A 15,818-nucleotide genomic window follows, 5' to 3' on the forward strand; every position below is an offset into this window, starting at 1 on the left:
GTCAATGAAAGCTGAAAGAAAGAGAAAAGCAACTTAAAAAGAAAAATGGAGTGCTATTATTAAACGAGAGAAATCTCACAGATTCAGATAGTAATTCAGCCCCTGCAAATCCACTAATATCCAACTCTTCTAGCGACCTTGTGATGGCTTGTATGGAAGTAGGCGAATCCTTGGCACCAGCAAATAAAGCTGTAATCCCCTTTTGAAGTCCCTGTGGGCTACTATCAACTTCTCCTTTGAGATAATTTGGCCTCAGTAATGTCTTGGCACTTGTTCCAATCTGACCGCTTTCTTTACAAGCACTTGGTTCAGCTTCCTTTGTCATCTTTTGTTCCATAAATCGATAAGCATCAGCAGCAGTTACACAACCAGCAATTCGAGCTCCCTACAAGAAATTTCAAATGGAAATGGCATTGGTGGAACACTTTAAGTGGTCAACAGATGTGGAGAAAATTAGTATAACTTGATCAAGGCTAAAAATTAAGAAACCTCTCCCACAATGGTGTGCAGAAAACCTCCCATTCTTTTGAACTCCACCAACACAGCTCCATAAATTAACGTATCTCATTGTCTATACAACTCTCATGTAATTATGATCAATCAGTAATAAGAAATATAGTTTTCTTCTCTTAAAATTACATGGTATCAGAGTCTATCATAGATATGTTACTCGGTCACCCATATTTGTTGACGCTCCAGTCTCGAGTGTGAGGTGGTGTTATTGAGCCACCTGCATTTGTTCACACTTCAGATGACTAGTCTTAGGCATGAAGGGGTGTGTTGAGATCCAAGATTGACTAGAGATATGATAAATGTAGTCTTTACAAAACTTGGGCAGTCTTCACATTACAAGTTAATTTTTTCAATTTTCTGTGGTTGAGTTAGATCATAAGCCCAAATTCTAAGACAATCCATTGTTAGAAAATTTCCACAATTTTATTAATTTATTTGCACATTTTCAGTTCTTTTTTATTGAAGAATAAATTTCCAATCTCATCATTTTGAACTTAAGGTAGTATGACTGGAATTAACATATGAGGGGAAAAACTACAGAATAAAGTAAAAGGATATTTATGCATATTACTTGGTTTTATTGAAATTCATTTTAGGAGTATACCACTACCCTTTATAATCTTATAGAAAATAACTACAATATCTTTACATAAAGCATGTTGACATCATTGGAGTGTGTAGAAGAATGTAATACCTGTAAATCTTGTATTCTTTTGACAAGCCTGTGTTCTTCAATAATATTTTTTAGCAAATCTTGATGCTCTTCTTTTGAGTGAAACCGCATGAAGACCTTGTAATTCTGACATATTTGAAGCTCTTCAGGCAAGAGAGATTTCTCAAAAGTATGAGGATAAAGTAAATCTCTTTCAAGTATAAAATTCTTTCTGCACTTCCGTTCATCTAACCTGCCAGAAGTTTCATATACTTATGTAAGGGTGTTCAGAAAAACCAGTTTAATTAAGCCAAACCAATAACCAATCTAAACCATTTAAAAAAAAAAGTCAAATTATTAAAACTGGTTTTTGAATCCCAATTGTTTCATTTTTCAAACTATCTTTTAGTGGACTGCTCCATTTAAAAGGTTTGGATGAAGAAAAAACTGATTCTGAGCTAGAGACTGTTCCATGCCTAGCCAAGAACTTGGCAGTGCCACCATCAATGTTGCCTCAGTACCCTCCTTCCACCACCATCAAGACACATGTTTCCACTTTCACACCCCAAACCTCCAAATCTATAAATAACTCCAGAACAAGTGTCTGTGCTAATAATTCATGCAATGTTGCATTGGAGCTGCTGTTAGAAGAGCATGAATTGGGACATGAGGAGAAGAACATGGGTGGGTTGTGGAAGAGAAACTTGTGGTATATGTGGAAATTGAACAACTTGAAGGATGCAAAAAAAGAAGAAAAAAATTAGACGAAGAAAGAATTTTTTATTTATTGTTGTTATTATTTTTTGTGGTTTGGTGTGTGGACAGATTGAGGGTGAGCCCTAGCATAGAGGTAAATTTTCACCTTGGTGACCGGTTGGTCATGTGTTCGAATCCTGAAACATCATCTTCGCATGAGCAAGGGTAAGACTGCGCACAATGACTTTCCCCATATGGTCATACCTTTGGATAGTAAGGAACCTTCTAGCACTGGGATACGTTAGTGGTTTTTTTTTGGGGGTATGTGGACGGATTTTGTTTTCAAATGTGGCATGATTTTGGCATTCTGCAATTTAAAAGTTGTGCAAGTGCAGTTAAGGGAGAAGACAAACTTTCTTTTTGGTTAACATGACAGCCTTAATTTTAAACCATGTAAAATAGCATCAAATTATAAAGCCATATTTGGGTAAGAGGAGGAGAAATTTTACAAAACAACTTTTTTAGAAAGTAGACATGTTACTCTGTACACAAGACAGGAAAACATGGCGATCTTGTATTAAAATGTGAAACTTGTAATTATTCATTTGTGTTGCAGTCAAATTTTAGTTACTATGTTAATTTTTAACATAGTAAACCAGTTTTCTTTTTTATAATGACTTTAAAACCAGCTTTGGATTTAAAACAGCTTAAAGTTTAAAAACTGGTGCAAAACCAGTTTTCAAATAAAGATTTCAAAACCACTTCAAAACTGGTTTTGGAACCTAACTGCTTTAAAATCCAAGCCAGTTTTTAAACCAGTTAATAACTGATTCACCAAAAATAAGCAGTTCTGTAATATTAAAATGTGGTTTGGTTTTTTAAAATTGGGTTTTGTTTGGTTTTGTTTTGGATTTTCATAAAATTCAAACTATGCACACCCGCATTTTTAAGGATAAGAGGTTTTTTTTATACAAATAAGACATGCTACAGCAAAATATATGTCAACATGGTTGGATGGGGAGGGAATGGCCTCTCCTGTCCATCTGGCAGTATTTCCAAAATCCTGTGTAGCATATCTTCTGGCATATATTTGGATTTCAATGTATTATTCATTTTCCTCCATGTCTGATACATAGAACTGGGACTAAATATGAGGGGGAAATTCCATTTTCAACCCCAAAAGCCAACAGAACTCCACACAGTTTCACTTTACCATTGAAAGTTATAATTCTAATATCTGTAAGAATAAAATTTAAAATTGAAGCAGACAAAAACAAAATGTCTCCTCTCCAATGCTATAATAATATACACATGCCAAGAGCAACCACACTAAAAATCTCATGATTCATTTAGTTATGAATCTGCAAATAAAAACAGGGAAAACATGAAAGATAGAAAGACAAAGGAAAGATCTATATTGATGGGTGAATACAAGTCAGAAAAAGGGGAGAAATCTTGATTGGGTTAGACTTAAATTTAGAGAATAAGAGATACTCTCTCCGGTCATTTATATAAGAAACAAATGACTTCATTCCTTTGGTCCTAACCTAAATACTCACTTTAAGATGTATTAATTGCTAATTCTCTTTTATACCCTTTAATTTATTGTGCAATCTACTAATGAGAAGCCCACTCATTCTCCATGTAAGTGGATGCATTAGTTAGCCTGTTAATTCATTGGTGGGAAAAAGATGATCCCTTGAATTACCTGTAGTGTCATTAAATATTACCACTACTTTCTATGGGTATTTCTGGAATAAAATTTAAATTTATGATATTAATTAAAATTTAGTAACTTACCAACTTTTATTGGCCTTGATGAATTAGTTATTTATTTCTTATATAAAAGACCAAAGGGAGTAAAAGATTTAGAGAAGACTCGGAATCTGCTTGAGTGGGTAGCAGGAAAGGATTCAACAAGGACTGGTATCTGCTACACGTAAAAACTGGAGAATAGATAGCAAACATCTTCACAAAGGCACTTCATGGGACTAAGATCCAGTGCCCTAACAAGTAAGACATGATTCATGTGTGTGATCCAGCTTGACGTGGTGTCTTGAGAATCAATGTAAGTGGAGGGTAAAGTCCTTTGAACCATATAGTACTACCACTAGCCAAACTCACAGAATATAAATACAGAGATCACTCAAGCAGGGTACAGTTTCCCTTACAACTGGGCCACCGCTCTGTTTTCTTAGGATAGCATCTCTGAATGCCAAGCCCTTCTACCATTGTATTTAAGCTAAAGCCCTGTCCTTTCAACCTCTCTAACTATTTGTCCAAACTGTTGATACTGATACTCAATTGTAACTAACTGTCTATATTTACAAATTAACAAATCAAAATTGGTTTACCGTATGTTTGGATGGAGAAATTTAATAGGACAATTCAATTTTTTAAAGGATTTTAATTACTTTTCAATTAAATAAGATGTTTGGATAAAAATTTGAAAAGAAATTGAAATTTGAGTATTTTGATAAGGGATTTTAGTTTGAAGGAATTTAAATTGAAGCATTTGAAATTCTCAGAATTTTAAATTCTTTAGAATTTTAAATTTCCTCATCCAAACACACTTTTAATGTTTTCAGTGGTGTAAGAATTGGTATAACTACATCCCTCCTCTCTCTCTCTTGATCTATATATATTTCTAGCATTTATTAATTCCCAAAGAAGTTACATTTTTATATTTTGCTTGATTTTATTCCAAATTCCCATTATGAGCAGGTATGTGTTTTTTCCATGGTATGAAAATGAAAATTGCCGTGTGACCAACCATTTATTTCCACTTCTTTCTACAAAATTATCTCCCATTATTCAAACTTTGAAAATAATTCCCAAAAATAACCAAACATGCTTTTTAATTTACCAAGGAATAGCATTCCTAGTCAGAGTGTTTTTGGGAATGTAATTACTTAGGTTTTAATCATATACCTCAAAACAACCACCTAAATAAGAAATAGATAAAATAAAAACCAACGAGGATGCAATATTCAACTCATAATCAGGTAATCTTGAGGTAAAGATAAACTATTTTGGATGCTTAATCTTAAAATTACATAAGTGGAATAATTTAATGATCTTTTTTATAAACAAAGAATTTATTATGATAGAAGAGAAAAGTACAATCTATGACTAATTCAATAATTACAGAGAATTGACAACTATAATTTCTTCCAAGAGCATTTCTAAATAGTTAATTTGGTTTTCTTTTATACGGAAGAGTGAGAAGCTTTCTTTCTTCAACAAAAATATACGGTACACATACCTTTTTGAGTAGATATGGAGCACGTGCAGTTTCATTGCATATTCAGCTTTAGTATCAGTGTCCTTAAATTCCATATCAGCCAACACTTGTTCTGCATCATTGTCATATTCAACATCAAATTCTTCTCGCTTAAAACTGTATCCACTCAAATCTGTCATAGAAGGCCTATCTTCGCCTGATAATTTAGGTTTCTTCTCTCCAATGCTCCAATCTGCTCGAGACTCTACTAAACAAAATGCAACTTTCAACATGTTAATACATTGAACTTATATTCTTCAATTTCCCATCTGAGTAAGCAGATATAACACAAACTATTTCTTTGAAACTATGAAACATTTAAATATCGTATGACTTGAGCACCTGAATTATGCATGTAAAGATGTACGTGGGTTACTGTTAGCTGGCTCCATATTAAAAAGGCCATGTCAGAAAGCATAAGGGTGAGTAGATTCAGACCCTATTTGGTTAATATAATACCTGCCTCAAATTGTTAATAGAGTAATGTCGCCAATTACTGATATATGTTGGAATAACCACATGCATTTCATGTGTCACACATGGACTAGTTCCTACTATACTAGCCATGTAAATTGAATTATTCAATGTGGGTGTATCAGAATTAGAGAACTGAGTGAACAGAGAGAATAAGAGAAAACATTGAGAACAGAAAAGGGAAAAACTGATATTATTGATTCTGAAAAAGTTAGTTTTAATGCAGTTACAAAGGAGGTATTTATAAACCTCTAGACCTTGAAGCTAATCACAAACTAACTAACAACTAACTCAGAATTCTGTTAAACTAACAACTAACTAACAGAATTCTGTTAATGAAAGAAAAGTAGTTAGCTTATACTAACTGCCCTAACTGTCCTGCAATAACTGTTTGTAACCGTTATTTTTATACATTCATTCTAATACCCCTGCAAACTCAAGGAGAAGGTTTTTCTAAGTTGAAGGATCAGAGTAAAAAGCTTTTCTCTCATTTCTTGAATTCAAAATGGTACATATATATAGAGTACAAAAGAGAGAGAGAGAGAGGAGAGAGGCTATGACAGTGACAATGCACTGTTGCCTTCTGAAAAAGGCTACCAACTAAGTTACCAAACATGGCTAAACTACAAGGATATTCAACACTCCCCCTCAAGCTGGAGCATATAAATCATATGCACCAAGCTTGGTACATATAGTCTGAATTTTGGATCCTCTTAAGGACTTAGTCAAAATATCCGTTGGCTGATCATTAGAACCAATGAACTCAGTGACAATCTTCTTGGACAGAAGCTTCTCTCGAATGAAATGACAATCAATCTCTATATGCTTGGTCCTCTCATGGAAGACTGGGTTTGAGGCAATATGAAGAGCAGCCTGATTATCACAATACAACTTCATTTGCAACTCTTCATAAAACCTCAATTCTTGAAGAAATTGTTTGATCCACATGAGCTCACATGTAACCATAGCTATAGATCGATACTCAGCTTCTGCACTGGACCGAGCGACAACAGTTTGTTTCTTGCTTTTCCAAGAGATTAGATTTCCTCCAATGAAGACACAATAACCTGATGTAGATCTCCTATCCATGGGACATCCAGCCCAATCAGCATCACAATATCCTGATAGTTGCGTACTACCCTTGTCTTCATACAACAACCCTTGTCCAGGAGCTTTCTTAACATACCTCAGAATACGCATGACAGCATTCCAATGGTCCAAATGAGGATTCTGCATAAATTGGCTAACCACTCCCACAGCAAAGGAGATATCAGGTCTAGTGATGGTAAGGTAAATGAGTTTTCCCACAAGCCTCCTATATCTCTCGGGGTCAGGATAAGCTTCACTTTGATCTGCCATGAGCTTCAGATTTCAACAGGTCTTCTTCTAAAATATCAAGAGCATACCTCCTCTGAGAAATCACAATACCATCTCCTGATTGAGCCACTTCAATACCAAGGAAATACTTCAAAGATCCCAGATCTTTGGTCTGGAAATGACTGAATAAGTGCTCTTTCAGCTGGACAATCTTAGTAGTATCATTCTCTGTAATCACTATATCATCAACATAGACCATTAGATAGACACATTTTCCAGGAGATATATGATAGTAAAATACAGAGTGATCAGCTTCACTTCGTTTTAGTCCAAACATTTGAACAACATGACTAAATTTACCAAACCATGCTCGAGGAGATTGTTTCAACCCATAAAGAGATCGACGAAGCTTACACACAAGGTCATACTCTCCCTGAGCAACAAACCCAGGTGGTTGCTCCATATAAATATCCTCCTCAAGATCACCGTGGAGGAAGGCATTCTTAATATTAAGCTGAGGAAGGGGCCAGTGACGGATGGCCGCCATAGCAAGAAACAAACGAACGGTGGTGAGCTTGGCTACAGGAGAGAAAGTATCACAGTAATCAATGCCATATACCTGTGTGTAGCCCTTAGCTACCAAGCGAGCCTTAAGCCGATCAACCTTACCATTGGGTCCAACTTTAACAGTGTAGACCCATCTGCAACCCACGGTCATCTTACCAGGAGGGAGAGGAACGAGCTCCCAAGTACCATTATTTTCAAGAGCCTGCATTTCATCAACCATAGCTTGTCTCCAGCCAGGATGATCAAGTGTCTCACGAACAGTGGAAGGAACAGTAAGGGAAGACAAGGAGAAAATAAAAGAACTATATGAAGGAGACAAACGGTGATAACTTAAGAAATTATAAATACGATGAGGATTACGAGTAGAGCGAGTACCTTTCCTGATGGCAATGGGTCAATGTGAGTCAGAATGAGAAGGAGAAGTGAAAGACGAGGAAGGATCCATGAGTGGAGGACTGGTTGAAGAAGAACGAGGATCATGAGGAGAGGCTTCAGGTACTGGAGATCCAATCTGTCTTGTCCTGGGTAGATCGGTAACCAGAGGTGGAGAGATAACTTCAGGTGAATTTGGTGAGGGAGATGGGACAACACGGACATTATGGTCTGAGTTATCTAGAGGACAAGGAGAAGAGATAGGAAGAACCTCCTGGAGAGACGAAGAGTGGTCCACGGAGGATGAGAATAAGGGTGTGTCTTCAAAAAAGGTGACATCTGCAGACATATAGTACCGTCTCATGGTGGGAGAGTAGCATTTGTAATCTTTTTGAAGACGAGAATAACCCAAAAAGACACATTTGACTGACCTTGCAGAAAGTTTGTCTAAACCAGGAGACAAATCATGGACAAAGCAAGTACAACCAAACACTTTAAGAGAGACATGAAATAGTGGATCATGAGGAAAGACAATTGAGTGAGGGATTTGATTTTCAAGAGAAGAAGAGGGCATCCTATTGATTAGGAAACAAGCAGTAAGCACCGCATCTCCCCAATGATGTGTAGGAACATTCGAATTTAGCATTAGGGAACGTGCAGTTTCAAGAAGATGTCGATTCTTCCTTTCTGCTATACCATTTTGTTGTGGTGTGTGTGGACTGATGTATAATACCTTTGGAAGACAAAACAGAAGAAAGATCATGAGAGAAATACTCTTTAGCATTATCACTTCTAAAAATTTTGATAGTTTTTCCAAATTGATTCTCAATCTCATTGTAGAATGATACGAATATAAGCAAAAGTTCAGATATGTCTTTCATTAAATAAACCCAAGTACATCTGGAGAATTCATCAATAAAGGTTACAAAATATCAAAAACCAAAAGATGTGACACGACTTGGTCCCCAAATATCAGAATGAATGGTAGAAAAAGCCGAGTCACATCTTTGTACAGTTTGAGGAAATGACGACCTGACATTTTTTCCTAGTTGACAAGACTCACAATCTAAGACTCAAAGATTCTTAAGACTAGGAACCATAATCTTCAATTTTGGTAAACTTGGGTGACCCAGACGATCATGCAAAAGTTTGGGTCTCGAGATAGCAAAACAAGACCCAGGTGGACTGGATTCCAAGTAATAAAGCCCTCGTGATTCATATCCTTCTCCAATCAGTCGCCCCGTCCCATGTTCCTGAATAACAAAAGAATTGACAGTAAAGGTTACTAAACAATTTAGCGAACAAGTTAATTGACTTAATGAGATTAGATTATAGGGGCACTGGGGAAGAAATAGAACAGAATTTAATTTCAAAGAGGGAGACAATGAAACTTGACCACTTCCTTGAGAAGCTACCTTGGAGCCATTAGCTACAGTAACGAGGTGAGGAATTTTTGGAAGAGAAAAGGATGAGAAGGAGGACTTATTACCAGAAATATGATCAGAGGCACCTGAGTCGAGTATCCAAGGGCTGTGACCTTCAATAAATTGAGAGATACATGCTGTTGAAAAACATGGTACGGACGAGGGTTGTGCTTGATTGCTGGGCTTCTCGGATTTGAGCTTCAAATACTCCTGATACTCCTCATCAGAGAATCTGGACTCTGCTTTCTCTGATTTAGAAACCTGTGCGACCTTGTCAGGAAACCCATGTAATGAATAGCAACTCTCTTGGGTGTGACCTATCCTCTTGCAATAGGTGCAATGAGGGCGTCCACCCCTTCCACCGCGACCTCCTCTACTGTTGCGGCCGCTTCCTCTCCCTCGAGACGCAACCATGGCTGATGTCTCCACTCCATCAGTAGGATTCTCATCCTTCAATAAATGAGGCACGCGGAGAAGTCTAGTGATGAGGGAATCCATTGATGGAATCTGGTCCCCAGCAAGTACTTGATCACGCACATGATCAAAGTCTGAATGTAAGCTCCTCAAAATAAGAACCATGTAGAACTTGTCAAGCTTCCTATTCACTTCTTCCAATGAATCAGCTACAAGGAACTTTCTCAGTTCTTCCACGGCAGCCTGAGCCTTACCCACATGAGCGATCATGTCATGACTGGTTTTCTTGAGGGCTGTAACTTTCATGGTTGCATCAAACAAGCTTTGGATATCATTGGCAAAGATTTCCTGGACTTTCTTCCAAAAAGAGCGACACGATTTAAATGATCGGAGGATCTCCAAGATATTCGGCTCAACTGATTGCCATAACATGGCACATAGTTGATAGTCAAGCTTCTCCCATTCAGGTCTTTTATCAACTGAAACAAAATCAGAGGTTTTCTCCAAGTGGTCATGGTGTCCTTGACCAAGGAACCACAACTCCACGGAAGTAGACCACGAAGGGTAGTTTTTCCAGTTCAGCTTTGCAATGGTGATAGTTGGGGTCCCGGAAAACAAAAAAACAGGTCCAGAGGAGGCCATTTAAGAGCCAAACAGCAAACCCTAACACACAAGAGAGGAAAACACACAAGAGCTGACCAAACGGCTTGCCGGAAGCGGGAGGTGAAGCCCGAAACAGACCCAGGAGGCGACGACGAAGCTGCCGGGACCGGAAGGGGCAGCTTCCGACGCCGGCACGGCGGCGGGTGAGCTGTACACGCCGGAAGTCGCGCGAGGAGGCATGTGCGGCGGTCTACGACGGCGCGAGTTGCAGGGTTGGATTTCGCTTTTCGAGGCGATCTGAACCCTGGTCTCGTCGGAGAAAACCGCCGGAGATGACGGCGGCCGGCGGCGGCGGCAACCCACTCGGATTCCAAGTTGAAGGACCAGAATAAAAAAATTTTCTCTCATTTCTTGAATTCAAAATGGTACATATATAGAGTACAAAAGAGAGAGAGAGAGAGAGGAGAGAGGCTATGACAGAGACAATGCACTATTGCCTTCTGAAAAAGACTACCAAGTTACCAAGCATGGCTAAACTACAAGGATATTCAACATTCTACAAGAGAATGTTTCACATTGAGTTTGTCCCTTAGTATTTCAAATCTTGTTGAGGCAAGTGGCTTGGTTAAGACATCTGCCCATTGATCTAAGGCAGGAAGATGCACAACTGAGAGTTGTTTAGCCAAAACTTGTTCTCTTACAAAAAAGACATCAATTTCCATATGCTTGGTTCTACTATGGAACACTGGATTGTGAGCTATGGACACTACACTTTGATTATCACAGTAAATCACAGGAGTTTGAAAAGAAACATGTAATTCTGTTAGAAGGGTTCGAATCCAGGTTAATTCAGTAGATGTTTGGGCCAAGCTTCGATATTCAGCTTCAGTGCTGAACCTTGCCGTGACTTTCTGCTTCCTCGACCACCAGGATATCAAGTTTGAGCCTAGAAAGATAGCTGCTCCTGATGTGGAATGTCTGTCATCAATATCTGATGCCCAATCAGCATCACAGAAAGCATAGAGTGCCATAGGTTTTCGAAACAGAAGCAGGTTGAAGGAATAAACCATGAAATATAGTACCCTTGAGATATCTTAATATCCTTTTGACCACAGCCCAGTGAGAATCGAATGGATTAGCCATATACTAACAAATCTTATTAACAACATAACTAATCTCAGGTCTTGTAAGGGTAGCATAATGCAGGGCACCCACTACTAACCTATAGAGAGTTGGATCATGAAATAGATCAGCTCCATGTTGGGACAATTTGCAGTTTGTAACCATAGGAGTAGAGATAGAGTGTGCCTCAGCCATTTGAGTTTTATGAAGTAGATACATACTTGCTTTGTGACAGCAAAATAGACCTGTTAGCGAGATACTTAATCTCCAGCCCCAAGAAATAGTCTAAGTGACCTAGCAGTTTGAGAGAAAAGGTTGTATTCAATTTCAAAGTTAACTGTTGAATGAGAGAGTTAGAACTTCCTGTGATGATGATATCAACTACATAAACTAGAATGTAGACAGTGTGCTGTTGATGTATATAAATAAACAAAGAGGGATCACACTTGCTTCCTACAAACCCAATCTGTATTAGTGTTGACCTTAACCTTTGAAACCACTGCCTTGAGCTTGCTTTAACCCATAGAGAGCCATGTTAAGTTTACAAACCAAGGATTTTCCTTCAACTTCAAAACCTGCAGGTTGAGTCATATAAACAGTCTCCTCAAGTGATCCATTTAGAAATGCATTGTTGACATCAAGCTGAAATAGGTCCCAGCCTTGTGAGAGAGCAAGAGTTAGAACTACTCTAATTGTAACTGGTTTTACCACGGGAGAAAATATTTCATGAAAGTCAAAGCCATGAACTTGAAGAAATCCCTTAGCAACTAGTCTAGCTTTGTACGTATTGATTGAACCATCAGCATTTTCTTTTATTCTAAAGACCCACTTGAATCCAATAGCTTGTCTACCAGTTGGTAATGGAACTAAGTCCCAAGTTCTATTTCTCATTAGAACATTATACTCCTCCTACATAGCTGCAAACCATTCTGAACTTTTCAGGGCCTACTTTACACTTTTAGATTCAGAATGAGTGAGAAATAATGAAGGATGCAGCCTAGGATTGTGTATTCCAGATTAGCTTGCATAGGATGAGTGTTAATGGGAATTAGAGTTGATGCAGACACAGATTTACTATGAGAAGTATTTGATGATTAGGGATGAGTGGGAGAGGGTGAAGTTGGTATAGATTCACTAGATGACACTATATTGGATGATTGAGGATGAGGGGAAGTGGATTCAGATGAGGTTTGATTTAAGGCAGTAGCAAAGTTTGAAAAACAGACAGTTTCAGCTTTGGTTTTAATAGGAAATATCCAAGTATATCGTGAAAAGGCATCAATAAATGATACATAATATTTGAAACCAGAGTAGGAGGTTAAATGAGAAGGCCCCCATAAATCTGTAAAGACAAGTTCTAAAGGAGAATAAACTGAAGTGGAAGCATGGGAAGACAGCCTATGAGATTTTCCCACACAACAAGAGGCACAAAAATCTGAAATCACTTTATTAGATGATGAAATGTTACACTGATCAAGAACAAGTTTTAGTACATGACTATTAGGGTGTCCTAACCTAAATAGACTCCATCTTCCAGATCCATCTCAATTGAATTCTTCCTTCTTTTCCCTAACGCCATCCTGAGAAAAACTTTGAATTAGCATCCCCTTTCAGCTGAATCCACCATGAGTTTGACGGGGGAATGACAGTGTACGCACTGGGTTCTACCTAGTTGCTCTCTGTTCAATTTTCTATTTTAACTAACTAACTAAAAGTTTGTTAACAAGGATATACCAAATAGATGTAGAATGAGAGAGAGAGAGAGAGGGGGGGGGAGAGAGAGAGAGGCGAGAGAGGGTAGAACGAAAGAGCTGAGAGTGGTGAGAGAGGGTAGAACGAGAGAAAGAGTATGCCTGAGAGGGAATTTACGAAGGAGAGTTCATGTCAGTGTAAGAGGGAGTGGCCGAGGCAGGGGAAGAGGGCGCTTTCGAGGGAGAGGAAAGGAAAAAGAAGTCCAGGCTCATTATCCAGCTTATGATGGGCTCAATGGGGAGAAGTACATTGCAAGAGATAGGAGAAGAGACACTGCATATGGTGAAAGTAGGGGCCATACAGAGAGCGGGAGGGCATCTTATGAGGTGGATAACAGCCCTACTAGAACTGATGAAGGGTGGGTGGAAGTATCCCATAGGAGGAAGAAGAAAACAGCTATAGTCAGAGGACCTTCTGTGCCTGATCAGAGTCATAGGCAACATAGGAGAGGTTCATGGAGAGATAAGGAGGATGTCACCTCCTTTTACTTCTCAAGATTCCCTGATGAGGTGAATGAGAAGGATTTATGGCAGATTTTCCAAAGGTGGGGTAAGGTGTGGGAGGTGTTCATTCATAAAGCTAAAAACAAGGCAGGCCATAGGTTCGGATTTGTCAGGTATAAGGAGATTCAAGATGTGCAGAAGTTGGAAAGACAGTTGGATAATAGCATTTTTCTTGGTGGGATCAAAATGTTTGTCAATCAACCAAAGTTTGCAAGGAATAACGTGAATAGGGGCCAACTGCATCGTACTCTCACACATGGAAAGGAGAATATGCAAGAGGTGGACAAAGGTGGTCAGAAAACACATGACACGGGCGGAAGACCTCGGTCCTATGTTGAGGTGGCTAGGGGGGTACTGCCATCAGTGGATAATTTGTCTAACCGGAACGTGGCTGTCCAAGGTGACAACAGCCTCGTCCTGAAACCTGTCTTTTTTACTTCAACCAACGAACACAAAGAATGGGTTCAGAAGGCGTGGGTGGGCAGATTGAAGAATAGGGGTATGTTTGAAAGAGTGAAGGAGGAGCTCAGATGGGTTTTAAACCCCGACTTCAATCCTTGCTATTGGGTTGATGATTGGGTTATATTACCCAATCTCGAAGACGATAAGGCGATCCGTTTAGTGAATGAGGAAAGGACGAAGGGTTCCACACCTCTACTGGACCTCCAGAAATGGTCCCCACATATACGTCCGACACACAGGCTGGCCTGGGTCCTGCTATGGGGCTTACCACCAACGGTATGGGAAGCAGTTTATATGGAGAAGGTCGTGGCGGAGCTTGGGGAGCTGATAGAGGTTGATGAAATGGTTGAGGAACGTCGAAGGATGGACGTGGCGAGAATCTTGATTAGGACGAAACTCAGGCCGGGCATTGCCATGACGGTCCCAGCTGTCATTGATGGAGTGGACGTCGTTATCCACATCGTTGAAGACATGCATGGGTTTGGTACGAAGACGAAGCCCAAGCAATCACTCACGTGGTACCCACCATCACCCCTGTCGACCGAGCCAAACACCCCCATCACATACGTAGCTCGAACCCCAGGGGTTGATACCGAGGGAGCTTCGTCGGACAGCGGGTCACAAGGCTCCGACGGTGGGTTTTCCGGACGCTGGTGCCGTTCCCAGTCGTTCCTTGCGGGTCGGGTCAAACGGACCCAATCTACCCACGACTACCACATGGCGTGGTCCGATGCTGACAAATCCGACGTGGCCCAACTGCATGGCGACACCAAAGGAGTGGAGGACCAAAGCCCTAAGAATCACAGCAACGGTCATCTTCGTCAGGAAAGGAAAATTTTTAAAGCCCTGTCCCACAGTGGGGACTGCGTTGACATGCAAAAGGAAATTCTACCTTTGACCTTAAAGGGCGCAGAGGATGAGCAGATAGAAGAAGCTGTTGCGGTGGCAGACTTTGATCAGAACCAAAATGTTGCTGAGGAACAGAAAGAAGACACGGATGTGGCCTTGTCTGGCCCCACAGTGGGTATTATGGAGGGAGAAAAGCAACCTATAGCCCCTTTAGAGGAACAGCTAGCCTGTAGCAGAGGTCAAGTTAATAACCTGGGACTTTCAACCCCTTTACCCGCAGGTCTTTATCATTTTCAAAATGAAGTGGGGGATTTGGGCCGTCAACCAACAGGCCCAACTAATTCTGGTACCAAAGTCTATGTTAGAAGAAAGGATTTTAAGGATTCCAAATCTGTGGCTCTTTCTGCTCTGCACCCCCCCAAAGTTTTAGACTCTCAGCCGCACGAGCCTAGTTCGAAAGCTGATGTAAAGGATCCAGGTACTAATATCTGCAAGCAGCTTTCCTTGGAAGATCAAATAGCTCTAGTCAGCGACATGGGCCTTAGTTATGGCCTGGAAGCCCAGATGATTAAGGAGATGATGCTTCACATGGAGCAGAGAGATAACTCTGTGGCAGTGCAGAAGGGTATTAAGAATCACCAATAATGATTATCCTATCATACAATATTAGAGGCTTGGGAAGGGGGATTAAATGGACAGCTATAAGGAGACTCAATTTTATTCATAAGACTGACCTTGTGTGTATCCAAGAAACAAAAAGGGAGCTCTTTGATAAATCTATTTGCCAGTCAATGTGGGGGGATTCCACTGTCTCT

The 15,818-nt window shown here is 39.6% G+C and overlaps 1 protein-coding gene across 2 annotated transcripts in view; it reads right to left on the reverse strand.

Moving 5' to 3' along the window:
- LOC114401216 (transcriptional adapter ADA2-like) overlaps positions 1-15,818 on the reverse strand; it is a 28,053-nt gene that overhangs the window by 443 nt on the left and 11,792 nt on the right. The window contains exons 10-12 of one of the 2 annotated variants that reach the window (XM_028363680.1): positions 5,127-5,349; positions 1,208-1,418; positions 80-385 (exon numbers count right to left, since the gene is read on the reverse strand). In XM_028363680.1, coding sequence (XP_028219481.1) covers positions 80-385; positions 1,208-1,418; positions 5,127-5,349 — 740 coding nt within the window. Of the gene's footprint in view, positions 1-79; positions 386-1,207; positions 1,419-5,126; positions 5,353-15,818 lie in introns of both variants that reach the window. The other variant, XM_028363679.1, reaches the window with a different exon arrangement.

This window comes from Glycine soja, chromosome 20 (assembly GCF_004193775.1).
Source record: "Glycine soja cultivar W05 chromosome 20, ASM419377v2, whole genome shotgun sequence".
Lineage (NCBI taxonomy): Eukaryota > Viridiplantae > Streptophyta > Magnoliopsida > Fabales > Fabaceae > Glycine > Glycine soja.